Source organism: Cucumis sativus, chromosome 4 (assembly GCF_000004075.3).
Source record: "Cucumis sativus cultivar 9930 chromosome 4, Cucumber_9930_V3, whole genome shotgun sequence".
In the NCBI taxonomy this organism is placed as follows: Eukaryota; Viridiplantae; Streptophyta; class Magnoliopsida; order Cucurbitales; family Cucurbitaceae; genus Cucumis; species Cucumis sativus.
The window spans coordinates 2,504,107-2,523,258 of NC_026658.2; the positions used below are offsets into that span (position 1 = coordinate 2,504,107).

A 19,152-nucleotide genomic window follows, 5' to 3' on the forward strand; every position below is an offset into this window, starting at 1 on the left:
GTACTTAATTAGTCTCATTCATAATGTTCAATGTGTTCCTCTCCGTAAGTTCGCTACTCTTAATTTTTTATGCGATACTTTGCATTGAACGAATTAAAGAAAAAACAGATTGAAAATTCAACAATTTATTTAAAATGGGTCGAGAATATAATTTCCTTTTATCAAACTAGAAAAGGTTTAGAAATACAATCAACATTACACAACATGTACATTTCAATTTGATTGCGGAGGCCAACACCCCTTCAAATTTGTCCACCTATTTAAAAGTGGAAATCAATCATGCGTTCAGTCTTTCTATTTTCTTTAGGCATTCAAAAGGTCGAACCGGCATCCATTCAATTCCATCTTCCCCAATTTATGTAAAAGGAGTTGAACCAATAGATTATTTTGGATTTTGGACCAAGCCGTAAAGTTATGTAAAAGAAGAGTGTAGGGCCAAAAGAGGATGAAAAATTTAAAACTACTACGCAAGTAATAAGTTCAATTATTTGATTATCATGTCCATCACCAATTTCACTGCAGGTTTGGTTAACATCACTTCTCTTTTTGTTCACATAATTTTCAAAACAGGTCTTTAAAACTAATTTCTTCAAATTAATCATCTATCAATGCAGATTCTAAAATAATCTATTACCTTCAGTAGTCTATTGTAAAAACATGCCTAAATTGATAAAACTAAAGAGTGATCTTAACCAAAGTTACTCCTAAACATGTCATTAACCAAATAGCCTGGACTATAATGAACATGACGAAAAATGGATGAGAAAGCAGAATTTTGGTCTATAGAGATGTAACTTCACTGCCAATACGCCATAAAGATAATACAACTCTCCCATGGATAATATCTGTAATTAAAACTACCCTCAAAACACACCACCATACCCTCCTCTAAAAGTATGAGACAGATTTCCTGTTTGAAACAGAGAATCATAAATCAAGTTCTTCATCAGCAAGAATCCACAACCTCTGTCGCAGACTGCGGAAACCACCCAGTTGCACGTTTCTAACATCTAATGACGATTAACATGAGAACTCACAATCATGTTAGTTAAGTCATAAAAAAAACTCAGGAAAATCCTAATCCTAATCCCTCCTACAGACACTATTGCGGAAAACACTTATCTAGGTGAAATAAATAAGCATACGAAACTTTTAAGGATGGAGTTCTCCCTTGATAGATTACTCTCTTTGTTCTTCACAAAACTGTGACCACCGCAACCAACAGGCAAAAGCGATACTTGAAACAAATGGGCTACAAAGAGCATTCTAAAGGTAATCTATTGTAAGAGGTAACTTCGTGTGTCAAGACAATACTAGATAACTCTTTGTCAGAAGGAAAATTGAAACTTTAGGAGAGTAGGAAAAAAGAATTCCCGTCAACTGCAGGACTCGCAATAAAAACCTTAATTGTAGAATCGAATGAATATGCTAATGTGCAAAACAAATAGGATAATAATCTAACATAAGTTTTCCCTGACACAAACAAACAACCAACTATACATGCTAATTTGGCAAAGAACTTTATGTCACAAGAAAAGCCTGTTAAACATGAAGCCCCAACCGACTCAGGGAAGTCCGATGTTATTGAAGCCACAAAAAGCTTTCGTGATTTGAGTAGCATCATTGGTTTCCAGAGATTGTACATGAGACCTTATCATTATTATATATTTATAACCTCTATTTTGTCAATTAACAGTAGTCCCCTGTCACTTAAAATTATAAAGTAACATTTTTTTATGCTTCTTCATGATTCAACAATAGCTTACCCAAGGAATGGGCTGAATGTAAGAATGAAAAAAGCACATAATATATGTTATTCATACATTTGTAGCATAAGGTGACTACAGTTGATGAACAAAATAAATTTTGTATTTAATAATAGCGATCAGGTATATCATAAATGTTCCCTGGAAACCAAAGATGGCACTCAAAAACACTCGGAAACACTTGTTCAGTATCTACAATCATACTAAAGAAGTATCCATCATCCATCAACTAAACTAATCTCTTCATGAAAGGTGTAGTATCACTCTTTCAACTTCACACAATCATAGACTATAAAATATCAGGCAAAATGAGGAGCTAAATTCTGTAGGATGGACTCAATTTGAACTTAGTAATCTACTACTACGTGAACCACTGAACTTGCTCAAGTTGTTAGTCTCTGGAACCCTATCACTATCCAATTGAGTCCGGGTGAATTATTCTGACACAAAATAAATATTGACACCAAAATAAGTTACCTAGCACTTGGGCACAAGCCAACAAATATTTGGCAATCAAATTATAATACACAAACTGACTAGCCTGTGATTTAACAAGTCCCGACATCTTTAACCTGCCATAAGAGAACTAGAAAAAGTGATCAGAAGATATTAGAAACGTGAAGAAAGGATTAAAGACGCTTAAATGAAGATAATTTTTCCACATACCCCCATGCGTCAAAATTGTAAGGCATGATCCCTTCAAGATGGATTGATGGAAGGCACGAAGTATACCATCACCACCACCAATAATACTAAACTAATTTAGAACCCTCAAAACAGAAAGCATATTATGTAGAACAGAAACATGTTAGCCCAAGCAATCAACATACATCTACTAGAAGAAATGTTAAACCAGTTCTTCCATCTACCACACCATTCACATGGAAATAGAGGGCAAGATTACCTGCTGGATCAAATTGATGGAAGGCATCAACACCATGACAATAAGAGATTACTTAGAACGTCAAAACAGAAAGCAATGATCAATAAACTGTTAGGATAAGTAACAAGTACGCATGATGAAGTATCATTACCTAAATCTGTGAAGTAGGTAATAAAGAAAGTAGTAATAATAATAATAATAAAAATAATAATAGAAGAGCAAAAATCAACCAGACATTGTTAGATAGCTAATGCATAAGGAACAGAACCAAATCCTTCAATAATATGCTCAAATTTGCTCCTTCAATACAAGGCAATGTGACAAGGACTTCTAGCCTGAATCTCTGCAAATGTCAAGACAGTACAGCAAGGTTAAAGAGGTGAGTCCCAAACTTCCAACAAAGTCATGGCAAGGGGTAAGTAATCAGCTCCAAGAAACATCAGTCCTGTCAAATTTTACATGATACCATTGGATGGTTAATAAATGCGAGACCAGTAACAAATATGAATCTCCAAAAAAAAAAAAAAAACATTAAGACAACTGCAAATTATATCAATGGGAAAGGTGCGTGCACTTTTTCACACCCAATAACAACAACGCGAGGATAGTAGACCAATTGGAGCAGAGAAAATGACACATATAAGCCACATAATTCTCAATATTCACCAGCATGTTAAAGGAAAACAGATAAAGCAAAGAAAACAGTACGTGCCTAGTGACCCATTTTATCTTGTCTATGCTAAGAGCAGAAAGTGAAGTAATTGCTCGGATAATCTTCCAAGAGTTTCAGTCATACCCCTTATATATTAGTCTTTTAATTAAGTCTTTATTGTCAAAAAACATAAAAATTAACCATTTGGGTTGAAAATATTATATAATTATAATTGGATAAAATAATTCGCCCATAAAATAAAATTGAAAGGAAGATTTATATGTTGAAATGCTTTTTAAGATGAATTGAAAATAAATATTCCAAAAAATCTATTACAATTCTAGATATGCTCCATAATTAAAGATTTTAAAACATACATGCAAAACCTAAGAGAATGAAAACGATGGCAAAACAATTAAAAGCCCCGTGTTTCAGAATAACTTCTTTTAAATAAATAAAAAATTCAGGTAGACAAATAGAAAATTTTTAAATATATAAAAACCCGATATGTGTTCGCAAACAAAAACAATATTTTATTCCTACAGCAGTATGATCTCTCCACATCCAGGGCTACAGAGATAACTCGATCCTGTTTGGCTGTTCAAAAATCAGAACTAATCATACTGGAGTGAGACACATGTAAAAATTGATTAGTATAAAAAAAGTTAAGAATTAGAAAAACAGAAGTTAGAAATTAAATACAAAAAAAAAAACCCCCAAAACAACGTTAGTTTCGATAAATGATTGATTCTCTTTTTTTAACCAAAAAAGTGGATATGAACCCATTTCATAGAAGTTCACCCAGGTTTTATAAATAACAATAAAGAGAATTTAAACATACCTCCTCCAAATTCAAACTATGATCAATCACAACTCGAATCATTTCATATCTGCCATGAACTTTTCGTACTCAGCATCTGCACCTGATGACGTCTTCTCAGCAGAAGGCATGGGAGGAGGCATTGGAGGATTTGTAGCCCAAGGAGCAGCCCCGCTGGGCGGTTGAGGCTGATCCGTAGTTGGCGCAGACATGGGCAACGGATGAGTAGAGACCGCACTATAATAAGCCGAATAACCATATGAAGGCGGGTAAGAAGGTTGAGCACTAGGTGGCATCGAATATAAAGTGTTCCCATATGCCGTAGTTTGTAATGGCTGGCTAGTAGGATTTTCAGATGGCAATCCCGGAGGAAAACTCTGTTGTGCTTCACCTGAAGTCACAGGTTGAGATGGAGCACCAGGGGGAGCTGTCTGGACCTGAGAATACTGGACGCCGTAAGGAGGCATAGCCTGACCCTGAACAGCCGGATAGACGTTAGAACCTGGAGGTGGAGGGGGGTAAGAAGCATACGGAGAAGGAACTGGAGGACCCCATGGAACTGGGGTAGCAGAATAACTTGTGGGTGGAGGAACATTCCCAAGAGGACCACCGGGCATAAACTGCTGGGACGGATAGACACCAACAGGCTGGCTTGAAACGGGGTAAGTGGGCACAGTCGATGCTGGAGGGCAAGGAGGCACAGTAGGCTGTGGTGGCTTCCCAGCAACTCTAACAGCAATCGTTCGGCCTTCTAGACGATAACCATTCATGCTGGCAATTGCATTATTAGCCATCTGAATATCAGAATACTTCACAAATCCATAACCTTTGCTCAATCCGGAAACCCTATCCTTAATGACCTTAGCCATCACAATATCGCCAAATGTTGAAAATAATCTAATCAAACCATCATCATCAAAAGTAGGAGGCAAATAACCTATATACAAGTTTGTATCGTCATATTCCTTAGCAGGCTTCACTCCATTCGCACCAACGCTTGCTTGTGGTGTATTGCTAGCGCTAGTTGTATTGTTAGCCCAAGGAGGGTTGGTTCCTGAAGTGCCAGAACCTATTGCTAATGTAGGGGTCTGCTTGGTTGCTGATTCGGGAATTGTACCTCCTAACTCTGCCAAGAAATTCTGATATTCATCATCCATCTTTTTCCCAGTTGTCCCCTTCACTGGACAATCAATTGTTGGATGCCCACCATCACCACATATTTTACAGAGTACATCACTCTTGAATGTGGATGTCCGCGAAGGGCAAGCATATTGACGATGCCCAGCCTCGCCACACAACCTACAGAATTCTTCATCCCTTATGGTTCCATTCAAGGCAGCAAGTTCCCTAAGTTGCTGCCTCTTATGCTCATTCAAAACTTCGTCAACAGGCTGCAAAAGCTTCTCTACCATTTCCGCCGCAGCTTCTAGTGATTCCTGCGTTTCAGCCTCAACTAGAACATGCAAATCCTCGTTCTCTGCAGGATCATGCTTTAAATCCCTCTTCTGTTGCAATCTACCTTCTTTTACAGACCCTTTTCCCCTAATTACAATTTTTGCGCCAGTTTGTTTCTCCATCCTCTTCTGTGTATTACCTCTAGGACCAATAATCAGCCCAATAAAATTGTAACCTGGGTATTCCTTCATCGGTATATAAAGCTTCTTCTGAAGCTTCGGAGGCCTATAATCTGCTGGAGGCTTAAAAGCAGGGTTCTTCTTGATTATTTGAGAAATAATCTCTTGTCTCTCTGTGTTCAATTTTTCACGAGCACGATACTCCCTAGTATTAATTCTTATTCCCATATTGTCATAAATTGGCTCCGGCGAAGGAGAACGAGCACCTTCAGGCCGATCATCCAACGGCATACCAGATTGAAGCATTCTACTAATTTCTAAAAGCCTACTATTCAAAGCTTGAATTTCAGGGTCGAACTCAATACCTCCCATAAAATCTGGAAGTTGAATTACAGGTTTGGGATCATCATCAGCCCAACGAGACTTCCTCTTGCGCGCACCACTCCCAGATTCACCACCACTCTGTTCATTACTCTCAGGCTGCGGGTCCCATCGGCTCCGACGTCGTCGCCTACTCGTAGTCTCCTCTTCACCACCGGAGAAATCCTTGTCGGTACCACTATGAGTGTTTGTAAATCCATTCTCCGACACCAGCGGCTTCTGAATAATCTCCACCTTCGGCACATAATTAACACCATCAGCCGGTTGGTTTTCCGCATGCCCATTTCCAGAACTAAACCCCGAGTTTTCACCCTTAATTTCTTTTAATAAGGAGTTGGGGTCGCGATCGTGGTCTTCGGGAGTAGAATAATCGGGAGGATAAGGAACAAGGGTTTCAATGGCGGAATTAGGGTTAGGGTTTGAGTTGATAGAGTCCATGTGGCGTTTCTTTTTCTTCGAAGGGGATGAGGAGATCGATAAGAACAAGAAAGAAATCGTTCCGCTATTTGCAAGAACCCTCACTGCAATGCTTAAGCGTGCGTTTCGATTCGACGCGGAGTTGGGGTCCGGTATTTATACGGCTTCAAAAGCCCCTGCATATAATAAATACATAATTAATAGGAAAATTGCCCAATATTATTGTTTTATAATTACCCAAATATGAGGTAACTTTTATTTTTTTCATCTTAAATTTGTTATTATTCTTGGATAATTTATTTATCTTAAGTTATAATTATTTATTTATTTTTATATTAAAAAAATTATTTATTCTTATATAAAAAATTTATTTATTTTCGTACTAGAAAATTATTTATCGAAGTAATTTAACTTCATTTAATTTGTGATTTTTTTTATTACTTTCTTCCGTGTGTATTTTGAGTTGAATCTAATTTCAAATTATCTTTATTTTATTTTTTACATTAATTTTTTTATTTTATTTTGTCTCGTATATCAGTGTTGTGATATACTTATATTATATGTATTAGTTGGTTAATATATTACTATGTGATTTTTATTTTTCAAATTTTATGCAATTAATTAGAGTATTATTAAGTATATAAATGATGTAATTACTCAATGTATCATTATCAAGTATATCAACAATATATTATTAAAACATATCAGTAGAGTGAATCATTATCAAGTATATGATTCAAGTTTACAATAGTGTATCAAGTGTATAAGTAGGACTTCAAACATATCAAGTGCATTTAATCAATCAATTGTATAAGTGAATAATACTAATATATATGCAATGTATTAGGTGTATCAAACATATATTAATAATGTTTTATATGTATATCAAAAGGTATCAAGTGTATCAATAAGTATCGGGTGTATTAGGTGTATCAGACGTGTATAAAGTGTATCAAACGTATATTAGTAACGAAAACATTTGTGACATTTTACCTCTTGATATGTGGACTGGATATCGTTTTTGTCATTTTCACAAATAATAAAGTGTGTGCGCTATAGACTTAATTATTATAAATTATTTTGCCATTTTTGCAAGTGACTCTAATTAATATTAAATTTGTGTGTTATTTTATTCCTAATTTTTATTTTCTGCAAAAAATTTATGATTCAAAATTAAAATTATGGTTTCTAAATCTTTGTTACCTTCGGTTTAATACTGTTTTTCTTTTTAAGTAAGAAATAGTGTCTTTTAAGTATAAAATAAATAAATATTAGGAAAATTGATCTTTAATTAAAACTCATTTTTGCCTTAACCTAACAATGAACCAAATAACTCATCTTTTGTTACTTTCCTTATCAAATTCAAACACACTTTAACATTCAAACGTATATTTGTTTTAAAAAAATAATACAACCTTTATTGAAATCAAAGGTAATTTCTTCTTACTCCCTTTTCCTTTTTCCTCTATGGTTCTCCGAAGACTCTAGATTTAAATTTCACCTTATATATTTATACATGAGATGATATAATACTCTTCAGACTTGCAAATAAACTTGAAAATAATTAGATCACACTGCAGCCACTTGGCTTAAAGGGTCAGTAAACAAGAAAACTTCAACAAGGCATCAAAAGGAGAGAAATGAATTTAATTTTTAGTGAACAGGAATGTATAGAGGCTAGATGAAGTCGTAGTCGTAGTATTGACATAATGAATGAAGAAAATTAGGGATCGGTTTCTTAGACTAAAGTTTTCCAAATCTTCATGGAAATTTCTGAATGTTCCTTCTTTACAGCCACCTATAGAAGGTAAAGGAAAAGCAATCAAACTCAACCCAAGTTCACTCTGTAGAAAGCCATTTCTTCTTTTAACATGTTCGATTCCATGTATAGAGTACATTAAGTATAAATAAATGGCTATAACAGAACTTTTGTTATTCGTAATAACTAGTAAGGAATGTTTTTATATGGTACTACTGCAAATATTTTCGTTTATGCTCCTACCTATTATCTGAATATACCAAGAAAGATGTATGGTCTAATGAGGCTGCTATGAACTATTGGATGTAAAAACAAGGTAGCATGTTAGAAAGCATAAAAATCCAACGAACCAACTGATAAATATGGATCGATTTGGTATTCTAAAATTTAAACTTATACTTGGGTTGGTAAGAGAACATTGAGTTTTGTACTGAATTAGATATTTTTTCAAATTTCAAATTCACGCACTTACCTTTATTAGCGACTGCTGCTCTCCTAATCAAAGCCAATGTTGCAATCATATTTAATAGTTGGAAATACCGAAGCAACGAATTCCAAAAATAAAGAAAGGCACCTGCAAAACATATCCTTTCAATTATAACACCCTCTTCTTCACTTTTCTTGTAAGTATCGGTTTGTAAAATAAATAAGGTTTGCTTAAGTTGACGACTAGTAAATTTAAACCAAGAAATCAGATATGGTTGAGTAGGGGAAAATGCCAATATATGGTTGTTTAAAGGGAAAGAGAACGTGAAATTACTTGCTGACTTCAGGTACATTGCCTTGCGACATTCGACATTTGACCATTTTCTTTACTGCAGCTCCATGAATTTTTGGATGTACAGATGCATGTTTCCCAGGCAAGTAAGGATGGTCTTCAATATTGACCTGCATATTGAGATTAGATTACAATTTACAATAGTATTCTTTTGTGGAAATACTAGATATCTAGATTTGCTTTATTGTTTTCTCTTTTTGGGCAATGCCGGGATTGGAAGAGATTTTTCTCCGTTCTAGGAAAAAGGATACCCTAGCTTGATGCTAAAAAGGAAAGTTATGACAAGGTTTGGATGGAAAAAGGAAAACACTAGGACATGTGGAATTTTAGCTAGGTGGTTGGGCTTTGTTTGGTAAGATCAATCTTGTCTGATTTATTTGCTCAATTTCTCCCTCTTATGTTAATTGAGGTCCAGTATTGAAAGACTTTCTATGTTATCTTTTCAGGTTATGATTAAATGTTAAAAAGAAAACGTTCAGGAGCGATTGAGAACTGTCGCCAGCTCTATCTTACTGTTTTGCCGACATGACTCTGCCTGACATCTTCAAAAATTAGTTCTGGTTGCAAGGGCCTCCCGTCCTGCAAGAATACGTTAACAAAAAGAAAAAGACTGAAAAGATGATGAAGATATGGTATTGTGTACCTAAGGGTAATAATTGTATGGTATAACATGTAGAAATGTAGCTTGCAATTAACTTACAGATTTAAGAACACGAACAAACATTTCATCAGTTATGCCGAAGTATTTATAATTAGATGGCCAAATAATTGAATGCTCTAAAGGTAATCAATCACCTAAAAAATAAATTTCTTTCCAGAACCTTTTCTTCTGTATTTATCATGAAGAAGGATTGTGTCAGGGACCTAGTTAGAGTTGTATGGGATTATTAGTATAGTTGGTTGTAGGATTAGTCTAAGGAGCATTGTAGTAATTGGATAGTTTGTTGGGCAGGGCTTTTTAGTTATATATAGTAGGAAAAGTGTTGGGGAGAGGAGTGAAAAATTTTGTAGAGAGATTTTCTTGCAAGGGAATTGGGGAGAGTATAGCCATCTCCAAAGGTTAGGGTTACTTTGTTACCTGGTATTTTAGAATATATTTCATATATTATCATATTTGATAGTTGTTTAACTGTTCTTGAGTTTAACCTTTGTTCTTGAGATAATTCTTGTTGGGTGGGATCCTATCAAATTACTGAAAGTATGGCAAAAAAAAATGTGTAAAAGGAATATTGATAGTAAAGGATACTTGTAGTTATATCTAACATGGGCTGAATAAATGGCTATCCTCGTTGCACTCTTTCTTTGGGGGTAGATTCTACTAATGGTGAGAGAGTATTGTGAATCCCCGTATCATTTTATATCAATGTTAAATAATTTACTCCCCAACTTCAACAAACGTACACTATAAAATTTGCACATTTAACAAGCAATTTCATATTTTACTCTATGTCGGTTCTCTCCAAACTAACCAACTTTGGACATGAGACATCAACTTCTTAATTCTGACATATTAATTCAAAACTTCAAAAACTCCGAAGTAATCATAATAAATTCAAATACAAGCCACCAAACTATCACAACCATTGAATTTCATTAGAACACGGCCAAACGCTGAGACAGATTTAAGTGCAAACCTCGTGATATCCAGTGAGCCAAAAACGGAAGGTCTGATGATCATTGTCATATCTGGAACGACAGAAGATGGTCAGATAAACATACACCATATAAGCACTTTTTCGTATGAGCCCTCTTACTAATACTATGCCTATAACAATTGAAGTATAATGTCAAGTAATGTACACAGTTAATTATCAAACGAAGGACCCAAGACATTAAAAATTATCTCACGTGATGCTTATGTCGTAAGTTCTTAGGCATATGATATCTTCAGAATCATGGACTACACGATGAGTTGATTCCTGCGTTGCCTGCGAATAAATATTTAGATGACAATCTGAGATACCTAATAAACATACTTGCATATCAATTACTGCATTGCAATTACTAACTTACAGAACATAATTTAATAGATTTTTCCATGTATGGTAATGGTAAATCTTCTTTTTTATCAACAGCAAAGTACGATGGAATTATCGTAATAGGTTTCATCGTGCCTGGTTTAGGCAATTCTTTTGTTGAAAGCAAGTTATCCTCATCCTTAGACTCTGTTTATGGGAGTACAAGATTAAAACAAAATTTAAAAACGTATTTAGGATGGAACAATTAAAAAAAATCAGCATAGATGTGAAATATGTTAAATTTATTTAGCAGACCACTTAGGAGCCGAGCATTATCTTCACCATCGCTGCCAACAATCACATATTCTTCTTTATAAGAGAAAGCCCTTCGCAGACAAGGAGCTGAAAAAGAAGCACAGGATTAGTGGTCACTCTCTATCTAATATTCTCTTTCTTCAGAAAATAACATCTTCAAAATTTACTGTTCTTCTATTTGACAATCTATAACTCCAGTCACGTTAAGAAAATAAAAGGTTATTGCTAATTCTAATGAAACAGAACAATAATCTAGCAACCAATAATTAGCTCTTGGCTAGTGAGAATGCAACTTACTCAAGTATTTTAATTTTAATAACAACAACGTGGGTGTTCTAAAATCGACAAACAAAATAAACAGAAAACAGTAAGACTGATTTACGTGGTTTTTAACCGTGTAATAGCTAAGTTATAAGTAGAAGAAAACTAATTTTATTAGAGATTATTCAACAAAAGAAAGACTCCTCTAGGTGCCATACTATACTTCCTCACTTGATGGTAAAGAACGGAAATACTTAGATCCAAGACATTCCAATAATGAGTTTTTGTCAATCCTTGAAGTTTATGAGTACTTAAAGAATTAAAGATTACACAAGATAACTTCATTTTAAAACCAGTTATCGCTGTTCTCAACAGAAATGGCTAAGCATAAGTAAAACCCCAATACAAAACTTCCAATCTTTAAATACGTCAAGTGCGATTCAAATCCATTAAACTAGAAAATCACCCAGTTTGAACAAAATGGATAACACAGCAAAAAAGATAATCCAAACTGACCATTTCTTAAAATCAAAAACTGTTTGTCAGATGGTAAATTCGATTTCTGTTTGCTCAAATCCCCAGATTCCCTAAAAACCAAAATGAAAGACAATATTAAAAAATTTCCAAGAAAGAAAAAACTACAACAAAATTAACAAAATTAGTGTGGAAAACATAAAAGAAACTTAAGAATAAATGAATAATACCAAGACCAAGAATCGGAATTTCCGACAAGAAAATTGCCGGCGGTAATGAAATCGGCCTCGGTGAAGACGATGGTTTTTTCTCTGTTTTGAGAGGGCAGGCGAAAAATTCCGAACCAATGAACCATATTTTTTCTGTTTCTCAGGGCTCTGTGTAGCGATTGGGAAACTGGAAATGGCGGGAAAGAGAAAGAAATCAGTTTCTTTTTAGAATTTATTATATTTCACTCGTACATGTCTATCAATATAAAATCTAATAACTTGTTATATAGTGTAAATACTTTGATTCATTACACAATAATTAAAAATACCAATATATATATAAAAGAAGAATATTTACAAAAAAGATTGAAAGAATGGTATTGGTTTGACGTGAACGTTGAGTAATTATATAGTATTTGATAGTAGTTTGGGTTTTTGGTGCAAAGACGTAAAACACTATTTATATTGAACATGTAGGAGAGGGTAGCAAAGCAATACAAAGCTGGTTGATTCGGTCAATTCATTCTCATTGCACGTAAAAACTCACTCATTTGCTCATGCGTTGAAGTTATTAGTGTAATAAATATTTTGCAATCCAACATTGAAATCAGCCATTGAGATTTCTATTATTGAATATTGGGCAAATTGGAAAAAGTATGGTCATTAGTTGCAAATTTAACATCAAACTTCTAATTGCAAAATTTGAATTATTAAAATTGTATCATCATACTTACTTACGTAATTGTAAAAATTATAACAACTTTTATAATTTAGGAATTCAGTTTCTAATATCATTGGTTTTTGTTTTCTAAAACTAAAATCCAAATAGTTATCCAACAAGGTTTAGTGACTAAAGATACTTTTAAAGTTAAAAGTTCAAAACTTCGACTACGTTGTTTCAAGAGTGTGTGTCCGTGTATATATATAATATGATAATCATGAAATGAAAAGAAAATTGTCAAGAGTGACCAAGTGCATGGCAAAGTTTTGTACTACAACCAAGATGGAGTGTACTGAGTTTATGTCATCTACTATATATATTTGGCAATTAGATCTAAGTAGCTTATTTTTAAAAAAAAATCATTTTTGAAACGTTTTTAAATATGGTAAAAAATTAAAACTATTAAGATATTGTAATATTTTGTAAATAGTTTTTTTTTTTTTTTTCTATCCATGAGAATTTTTTTCCCTTTTCTATTCTATATTTTCATGATTAAAGCATACTTTTGAGTATATCCACTATATGCAAGTACATATAGGCAATATTTGAAGCCACATAAGGTAGATTCGAGTATAGCAAACCCAACATAACTTTATCTTACATACACTTATACTTGTACATGTGTAAGTCATCAAGAGATCATCATAGTTGTCTTTTGTTCCAAGTTCATAAATTGAGATATGCATATTGAAAGTTTAAAAACTATAACATATATGTATGCATTATGCATGAGCCAGCAACCAATCCTAATACGAGAAGAATGAATACCTATTTTCATTCCAAACGTCCATACTTCAACACTTCACTCCAAATCAATTCCAGCAAACTCTCTCAGCGGAACTCCAACGATTTTCCTGTAGTTATTTTCCCTATATGCCCTGTATTCTTTAGTAGAAAATGGCTTATAAATTCTTGTATTTCCTTCCCCAACAACTTCACTTGGGGCATATAACTCCCTATCATCATCCTTAAATATCAAAAAGAAAGCCAAAGAGAATCTCTTCACATCTTGCTTCAAAACAACTCTATGTTCTGCTGATCTAAGCCTCTCATTACTCCAAGCTTGCAAGAAATCCCCAATGTTCACCAAAAGGGCGTCCTCTAGAGGTCTTACATCCACCCACTCATCTCCTTGTTTCCATTTCATTTGAATACCTCCGATCTCGTCTTGGAATATAATCGTCACACAACTAATGTCAGTGTGCTTTCCAAATGCTTCGATTTCTTCATTGGAGTTTCGAGGTGCGTACCTATTTATTCTTAGGTAGCCATTGCAGTTGCTGAATTCTGATTCGTAGAATTTGTCCTCCAAATTATCTCCCATCGTCTTTAGTAATAGCTTCATTATTCTTCTTGATAGTTCCATCATTATACTTCCATATTCATCAAGTAGTTTCCTGCAAACAAATTTAACTTGCCGAAGATATTTTAAATAGAACGATTCTTAAGCTTTAATCAAATTTGTAATTTTATCATAATAATTAAATCCGGGAGGATTTGAGATTGAAATAGAGTTTAGGATGACCTGAATTGAGTGACGCGTTGGCCGAAGACTTGTTCCGTAAACCCTAAATCGGAGGCATAATCTGAAAAATTCGGGCCCAAAAACTTGAAGCTCTCAATGTAAGGAGACAATCTAAATCTAGGAGTGTACCAAGAAGCTCCTACTTTCAATTTCCCTTCCTTTGTCTCTTCCGGCACCGCCGTCAACAGTTCGTCGGTAACGGCTCTGAGTTTCTGGTACAGCTCCTTCGAAACGCCATGGTTTTTGATGTAGAAATGCCCCCATTCGTTACACGCCTTGTACAGACTCAATCGACTCGATTCGCTCAGATGCTCGCAAGAATTCATGTCCATTACTAGTAATTCTTCGTGCATCTCAATCGATTCTTTTGACATTTCTGTAAACCCTAGAATTTTAGGAATTAAACTGGCTTGCTATAGTTCGTACTACTACCATTCTGATTCTTGAGATATATAGTGCTGATCTAGGAATATACTACTACACGTGATTTGATTGTGGATTTCCTTTTTACATTCAATAATTGCGTCAGTGGGAGCTCCACTATTACTGTTGGGTTAAAACTTCGTTTCTTCGTCTCTTAATTTTGCATGAAAGTAACCATTCATAAGGTGTTTAGGTATGAACTATGAAGTTATGAAATCCATGCACTTTTTTACGTTCAATCATTGTGGCAATGGGAACTCAATCATTAATGGTGAGTTTAAATTTTAACACCTAACGATTGCTTCTTCTTTTTTTGTTTCTAATTTTTTTTACAAAAAAGGATATTTAGGTAGGAAGTTATGAATTCCATCCATCTTGTTTGATACAAAGAGTTTGTAAGCTCTATTGTTAAAATAACTCAATAAATTTCAATAGTTTACAATTTTTCATATTCTATAACTATTTAGTCCTTACTTTTCCGCTTCTTATCCTAAACACTCATTAAATGTTTAAAAGATAAAAGGTAAAAAAATGTTCATTTTGGTAACAAAATGTTTGCTTTTGGTTTGTATATATTTTCACCTTCTATTTTGACCGCGGTAACTATATTTTATAAAATATTCACTTTCGTCATAGTATTTTCAAAATTTTTATTTTAGTGTTTCTCTTTTAGTTCGTTTTGATCCCTTTTAAAATATTTAATTTTGTCTTTATATTATCAATTTCGTTTACTTTCATTTTTTAATTATTTAAAAGTAATTATTTTAATTCCTTCAAAACCCAGTAAATTTGAAAATGAAATGATCAAAACAGTTATTTTTTTGAAATACAAGAATAAATGAAAAAGAAATAAAGTTTAAATTATACAAATCAATATGAACCAAAGTTAAAAGTTAAATGAGTAGCGTATGAGATTCAAGCACCAACACAAATATTAATTGTAATGTCGTAATCAATATTTGGCTTTAATTCTTTTATCTTTTTCACCAAAAACAAATTATATATATATAATTTTTTTTATTAGAAAACTTTAAAACGACACACCTTAACCTTACACTTACACGAGTGACCGAAAAAATCAAGGCCTGTCACCAAATTTCAACATTCAAATCAACTACATTATTTTTCCAAATAAATGAAATATAATAGTATCTTTCATTGACTAATATATTGATGTTGTCATGTTGATAATTTGAAAACTACAAGTCAAGAGAGGCTGCTAAAAGCTTATCATGATGATCAACATCTTCTATAAATTCCATATACAGTCCTTAAGAAGAAGAAACACAGAAGCAATTAAGGTTTAACAATGGTAGGTAGTGGATTTGTGAAGAAGGGCAGAGAAGGTTATGACTATAAGGGCAGGGTGACTTTATTTGTGATACTCTCTTGCATGGTTGCTGCCATGGGAGGCCTTATTTTTGGTTATGACATTGGAATTTCAGGTTTCTCTCTATCAATGCTATCTTCTTAAGTGCATCTCGAAACAACGTTTATATTTTCTACACTCCATTATACTATTTAATCATAATTTTCTACGTGGAAAGTTATTTCATCTTTGTTTATAATGTTTACTATTTCTTATCCAATATCTCTTTTCTTTTAGCCCCAATATTTAGTATTTCTTACTCATACAAAAAATTGTTCGTGCATCGTACACATACTACTATAACTTATAAACTATATAACAACTTGCTATAATTATCAACATGTATCCCAATTGATTATTTCAAATATGAAATGAACTGTAATATATAAATTCTGTCTAGTAAGTTTTGAAGACAACAATACATATCTATAGGCTCTTTAGAAGGAAAACACTTCAAATTTGCTAATGGGTATGACATAAACTATGTAGTATTGACCTCATCATAGGTTCGATTCTCCTAGCGTTATGATATAAAAATCTTAGAAATTTTGATATCTTCACATTTTCACGAGTTGAACATCTAAATGTTTATATTATATCAAAAAAATAATCGAATATATAAAATAAACAACAAAATTTCACTAACGTGAAAATAACGTAAAATAAAAAAGTAATTTAGGAGTTTCTTGTGAATGATGAACAATGACGAAAGTTTGTAACTTGAAGGTGGAGTGACATCGATGGAGCCATTTCTGAAGAAATTTTTCCCAGAAGTGAACAGAAAGATGAAAGAAGACAAACAAATAAGCAATTACTGCAAATTCGACAGCCAACTCTTGACTTCCTTCACTTCTTCCCTTTACATTGCCGGCCTTCTTTTCACCTTCTTCGCCTCCTCCGTCACCAGGACCTTCGGAAGAAAGCCCTCCATTCACATCGGCGGCGCCGCTTTTCTCGCCGGTGCTGCCTTGGGCGGTGCGGCCGCCAATGTCTATATGCTTCTTCTCGGCCGTATTTTGCTCGGAATCGGCGTTGGCTTTACCAATCAGGTTTCTTTTCTCTTTTTGTACTCGAGCTTTCTTCTTCACTCTTTTCATACAAAAATGATGAAGTTTCTAAAAATATTTAGGAATATATCGAAATGTCATACTGATGAAATTTCCAAGTTTATATCCAAAACTAAGGGTCAAAATATTTTGAAACTTGAAGCTACTTTTGCAAGCATTTGGTATAACTTAGCCATATTTTTCTATCAGGCAATTCCTCTGTATCTTTCTGAAATGGCACCGCCAAAATACAGAGGAGCAATCAACAATGGCTTCCAACTTTGCGTTGGAATTGGCGTTCTTTCAGCTAATCTCATCAATTACGGAACCGCAAAGCTCAACAATACCTCAGGCTGGCGAATTTCCTTAGCTTTAGCTGGGCTTCCCGCCTCTCTTTTGACCTTTGGTTCAATTTTCTTACCGGAGACACCCAATAGCTTGATTCAACGCTGCGATGATGAACATCTAACCGCCAAGAAAATGCTGCAGCAGATCCGTGGAACAGATGATGTTGATGCGGAATTCGAAGATCTTGTGAAAGCAAATGCAATATCAAAGACAATGAAGAAACCGTTCGTGAAAATTACTCAACCAAAGTATAGGCCTCAACTTGTGATGGCGATAGCGATACAATTCTTTCAACAAGTAACTGGTATCAATGTCATTTCATTCTATGCACCGATTCTCTTTAGAACTGTTGGTTTAGATGAAAGTGCTTCATTGTTGTCTGCTGTGGTAACTGGGGTTGTGGGTACAGTAGCGACCTTCATTTCAATGCTTATAGTTGATAAATTCGGCCGAAGGGTTTTGTTTACTATTGGGGGTATTCAAATGTTTATCTCACAGATCGTAGTTGGAAGTGTAATGGCTGCTAAACTAGGGGATCATGGTGGGCTGAGTAAAGGGTATGCTTATTTGGTTCTTGTTTTGATATGTATATATGTTGCTGGTTTTGCTTGGTCTTGGGGTCCTCTAGGTTGGTTGGTTCCGAGTGAGATTTTTCAGTTGGAGATTAGATCTGCTGGACAGAGTATTACTGTGGCTGCCAATTTTCTGTTTACTTTTGCCATAGCTCAGAGTTTTCTATCTATGCTTTGTCACTTGAAAAGCGGGACTTTCTTTTTCTTTGGTGGGTGGGTATTGATTATGACTGTCTTTGTGTTGCTGTTCTTACCGGAGACTAAGAATATTCCTATTGAGCAGATGGATAGAATTTGGATGGAGCATTGGTTTTGGAAGAGAATTGTAGTGGAACCGAGTCGAGAGATGACCTTCCATGCCGAGGCACATTGATGTTCTAAGTTGAAAAAAGAAAAAGAAAATACAGAATTAGATAGTTCGGCTCGGTATAGATGAACTAATGTTTACATACACATAATCAAAATTGGTCCCAATGGAATTTCATTGATATCTTTTTTATCATAAGTTTTATTAAAAGTGATGGTTTTGTCACATTTACTGTTACCACCAACATTTGATTCTAAAGCTAATGGGAATAGTGGTGGTAGCGAAATAATAAATTGATAGATTTATAATTTGATATGTTTTACTTTTTTTATTTCGATATATTTTTCCTTACTTTGAAATTTTATATTCATTCAAAATTTTTATTACAATTTATGTTTTAAAAAAGACTTTCCATTACTCAGAACATTTTTAAAAATAATAAAATAAATTAAAATATTTACAAAAATTTTAGATTATTTAAATATTTTGTAAGATCTACTATTTTTAAAAAAATTTCAAACCTTTTCATCTTTAAATTCTTGTAAGAAAATGGTTACTGTTTGTTTGTTTTTTTAAACATTTTCTTAGACGTTT

The 19,152-nt window shown here is 34.0% G+C and overlaps 4 protein-coding genes across 6 annotated transcripts; 1 reads left to right on the forward strand and 3 right to left on the reverse strand.

Moving 5' to 3' along the window:
- Positions 1-760: 760 nt before the first annotated feature.
- LOC101205455 (splicing factor-like protein 1) lies at positions 761-6,633 on the reverse strand. 3 transcript variants are annotated; one of them, XR_004216140.1, is made up of 3 exons: positions 4,143-6,633; positions 2,433-3,094; positions 761-2,338 (listed from the first exon to the last, which is right to left on the reverse strand). XR_004216140.1 is itself a non-coding variant. In XM_004146856.3 (2 exons), the coding sequence occupies exon 1, from the start codon at positions 6,512-6,514 to the stop codon at positions 4,181-4,183; it is 2,334 nt and encodes a 777-aa protein (XP_004146904.1). In that variant the 5' UTR covers positions 6,515-6,633; the 3' UTR covers positions 761-3,094; positions 4,143-4,180. The 3 variants fall into 3 exon arrangements, 1 of the variants encoding a protein (XP_004146904.1); XR_004216141.1 differs by having other exon boundaries at positions 761-2,352; XM_004146856.3 differs by having other exon boundaries at positions 761-3,094.
- Positions 6,634-7,982: 1,349 nt separating this feature from the next.
- LOC101207356 (autophagy-related protein 3) lies at positions 7,983-12,512 on the reverse strand. Its single transcript, XM_004146897.3, has 10 exons — positions 12,269-12,512; positions 12,081-12,151; positions 11,304-11,390; positions 11,044-11,195; positions 10,879-10,958; positions 10,665-10,716; positions 9,544-9,609; positions 9,013-9,140; positions 8,725-8,826; positions 7,983-8,291 (listed from the first exon to the last, which is right to left on the reverse strand). Exons 1-9 carry the CDS (start codon positions 12,391-12,393, stop codon positions 8,748-8,750), a joined length of 840 nt encoding a protein of 279 aa, XP_004146945.2. The 5' UTR covers positions 12,394-12,512; the 3' UTR covers positions 7,983-8,291; positions 8,725-8,747.
- Positions 12,513-13,512: 1,000 nt separating this feature from the next.
- On the reverse strand, positions 13,513-14,957 carry LOC101206947 (gibberellin 20-oxidase-like protein). The gene is made up of 2 exons (XM_004146863.3): positions 14,494-14,957; positions 13,513-14,365 (listed from the first exon to the last, which is right to left on the reverse strand). The coding sequence occupies exons 1-2, from the start codon at positions 14,865-14,867 to the stop codon at positions 13,771-13,773; spliced, it is 969 nt and encodes a 322-aa protein (XP_004146911.1). The 5' UTR covers positions 14,868-14,957; the 3' UTR covers positions 13,513-13,770.
- A 1,236-nt stretch (positions 14,958-16,193) lies between these two features.
- Positions 16,194-18,866, forward strand: LOC101215303 (hexose carrier protein HEX6). Its single transcript, XM_004146896.3, has 3 exons — positions 16,194-16,361; positions 17,012-17,334; positions 17,542-18,866. The coding sequence occupies exons 1-3, from the start codon at positions 16,226-16,228 to the stop codon at positions 18,622-18,624; spliced, it is 1,542 nt and encodes a 513-aa protein (XP_004146944.1). The 5' UTR covers positions 16,194-16,225; the 3' UTR covers positions 18,625-18,866.
- Positions 18,867-19,152: the final 286 nt, after the last annotated feature.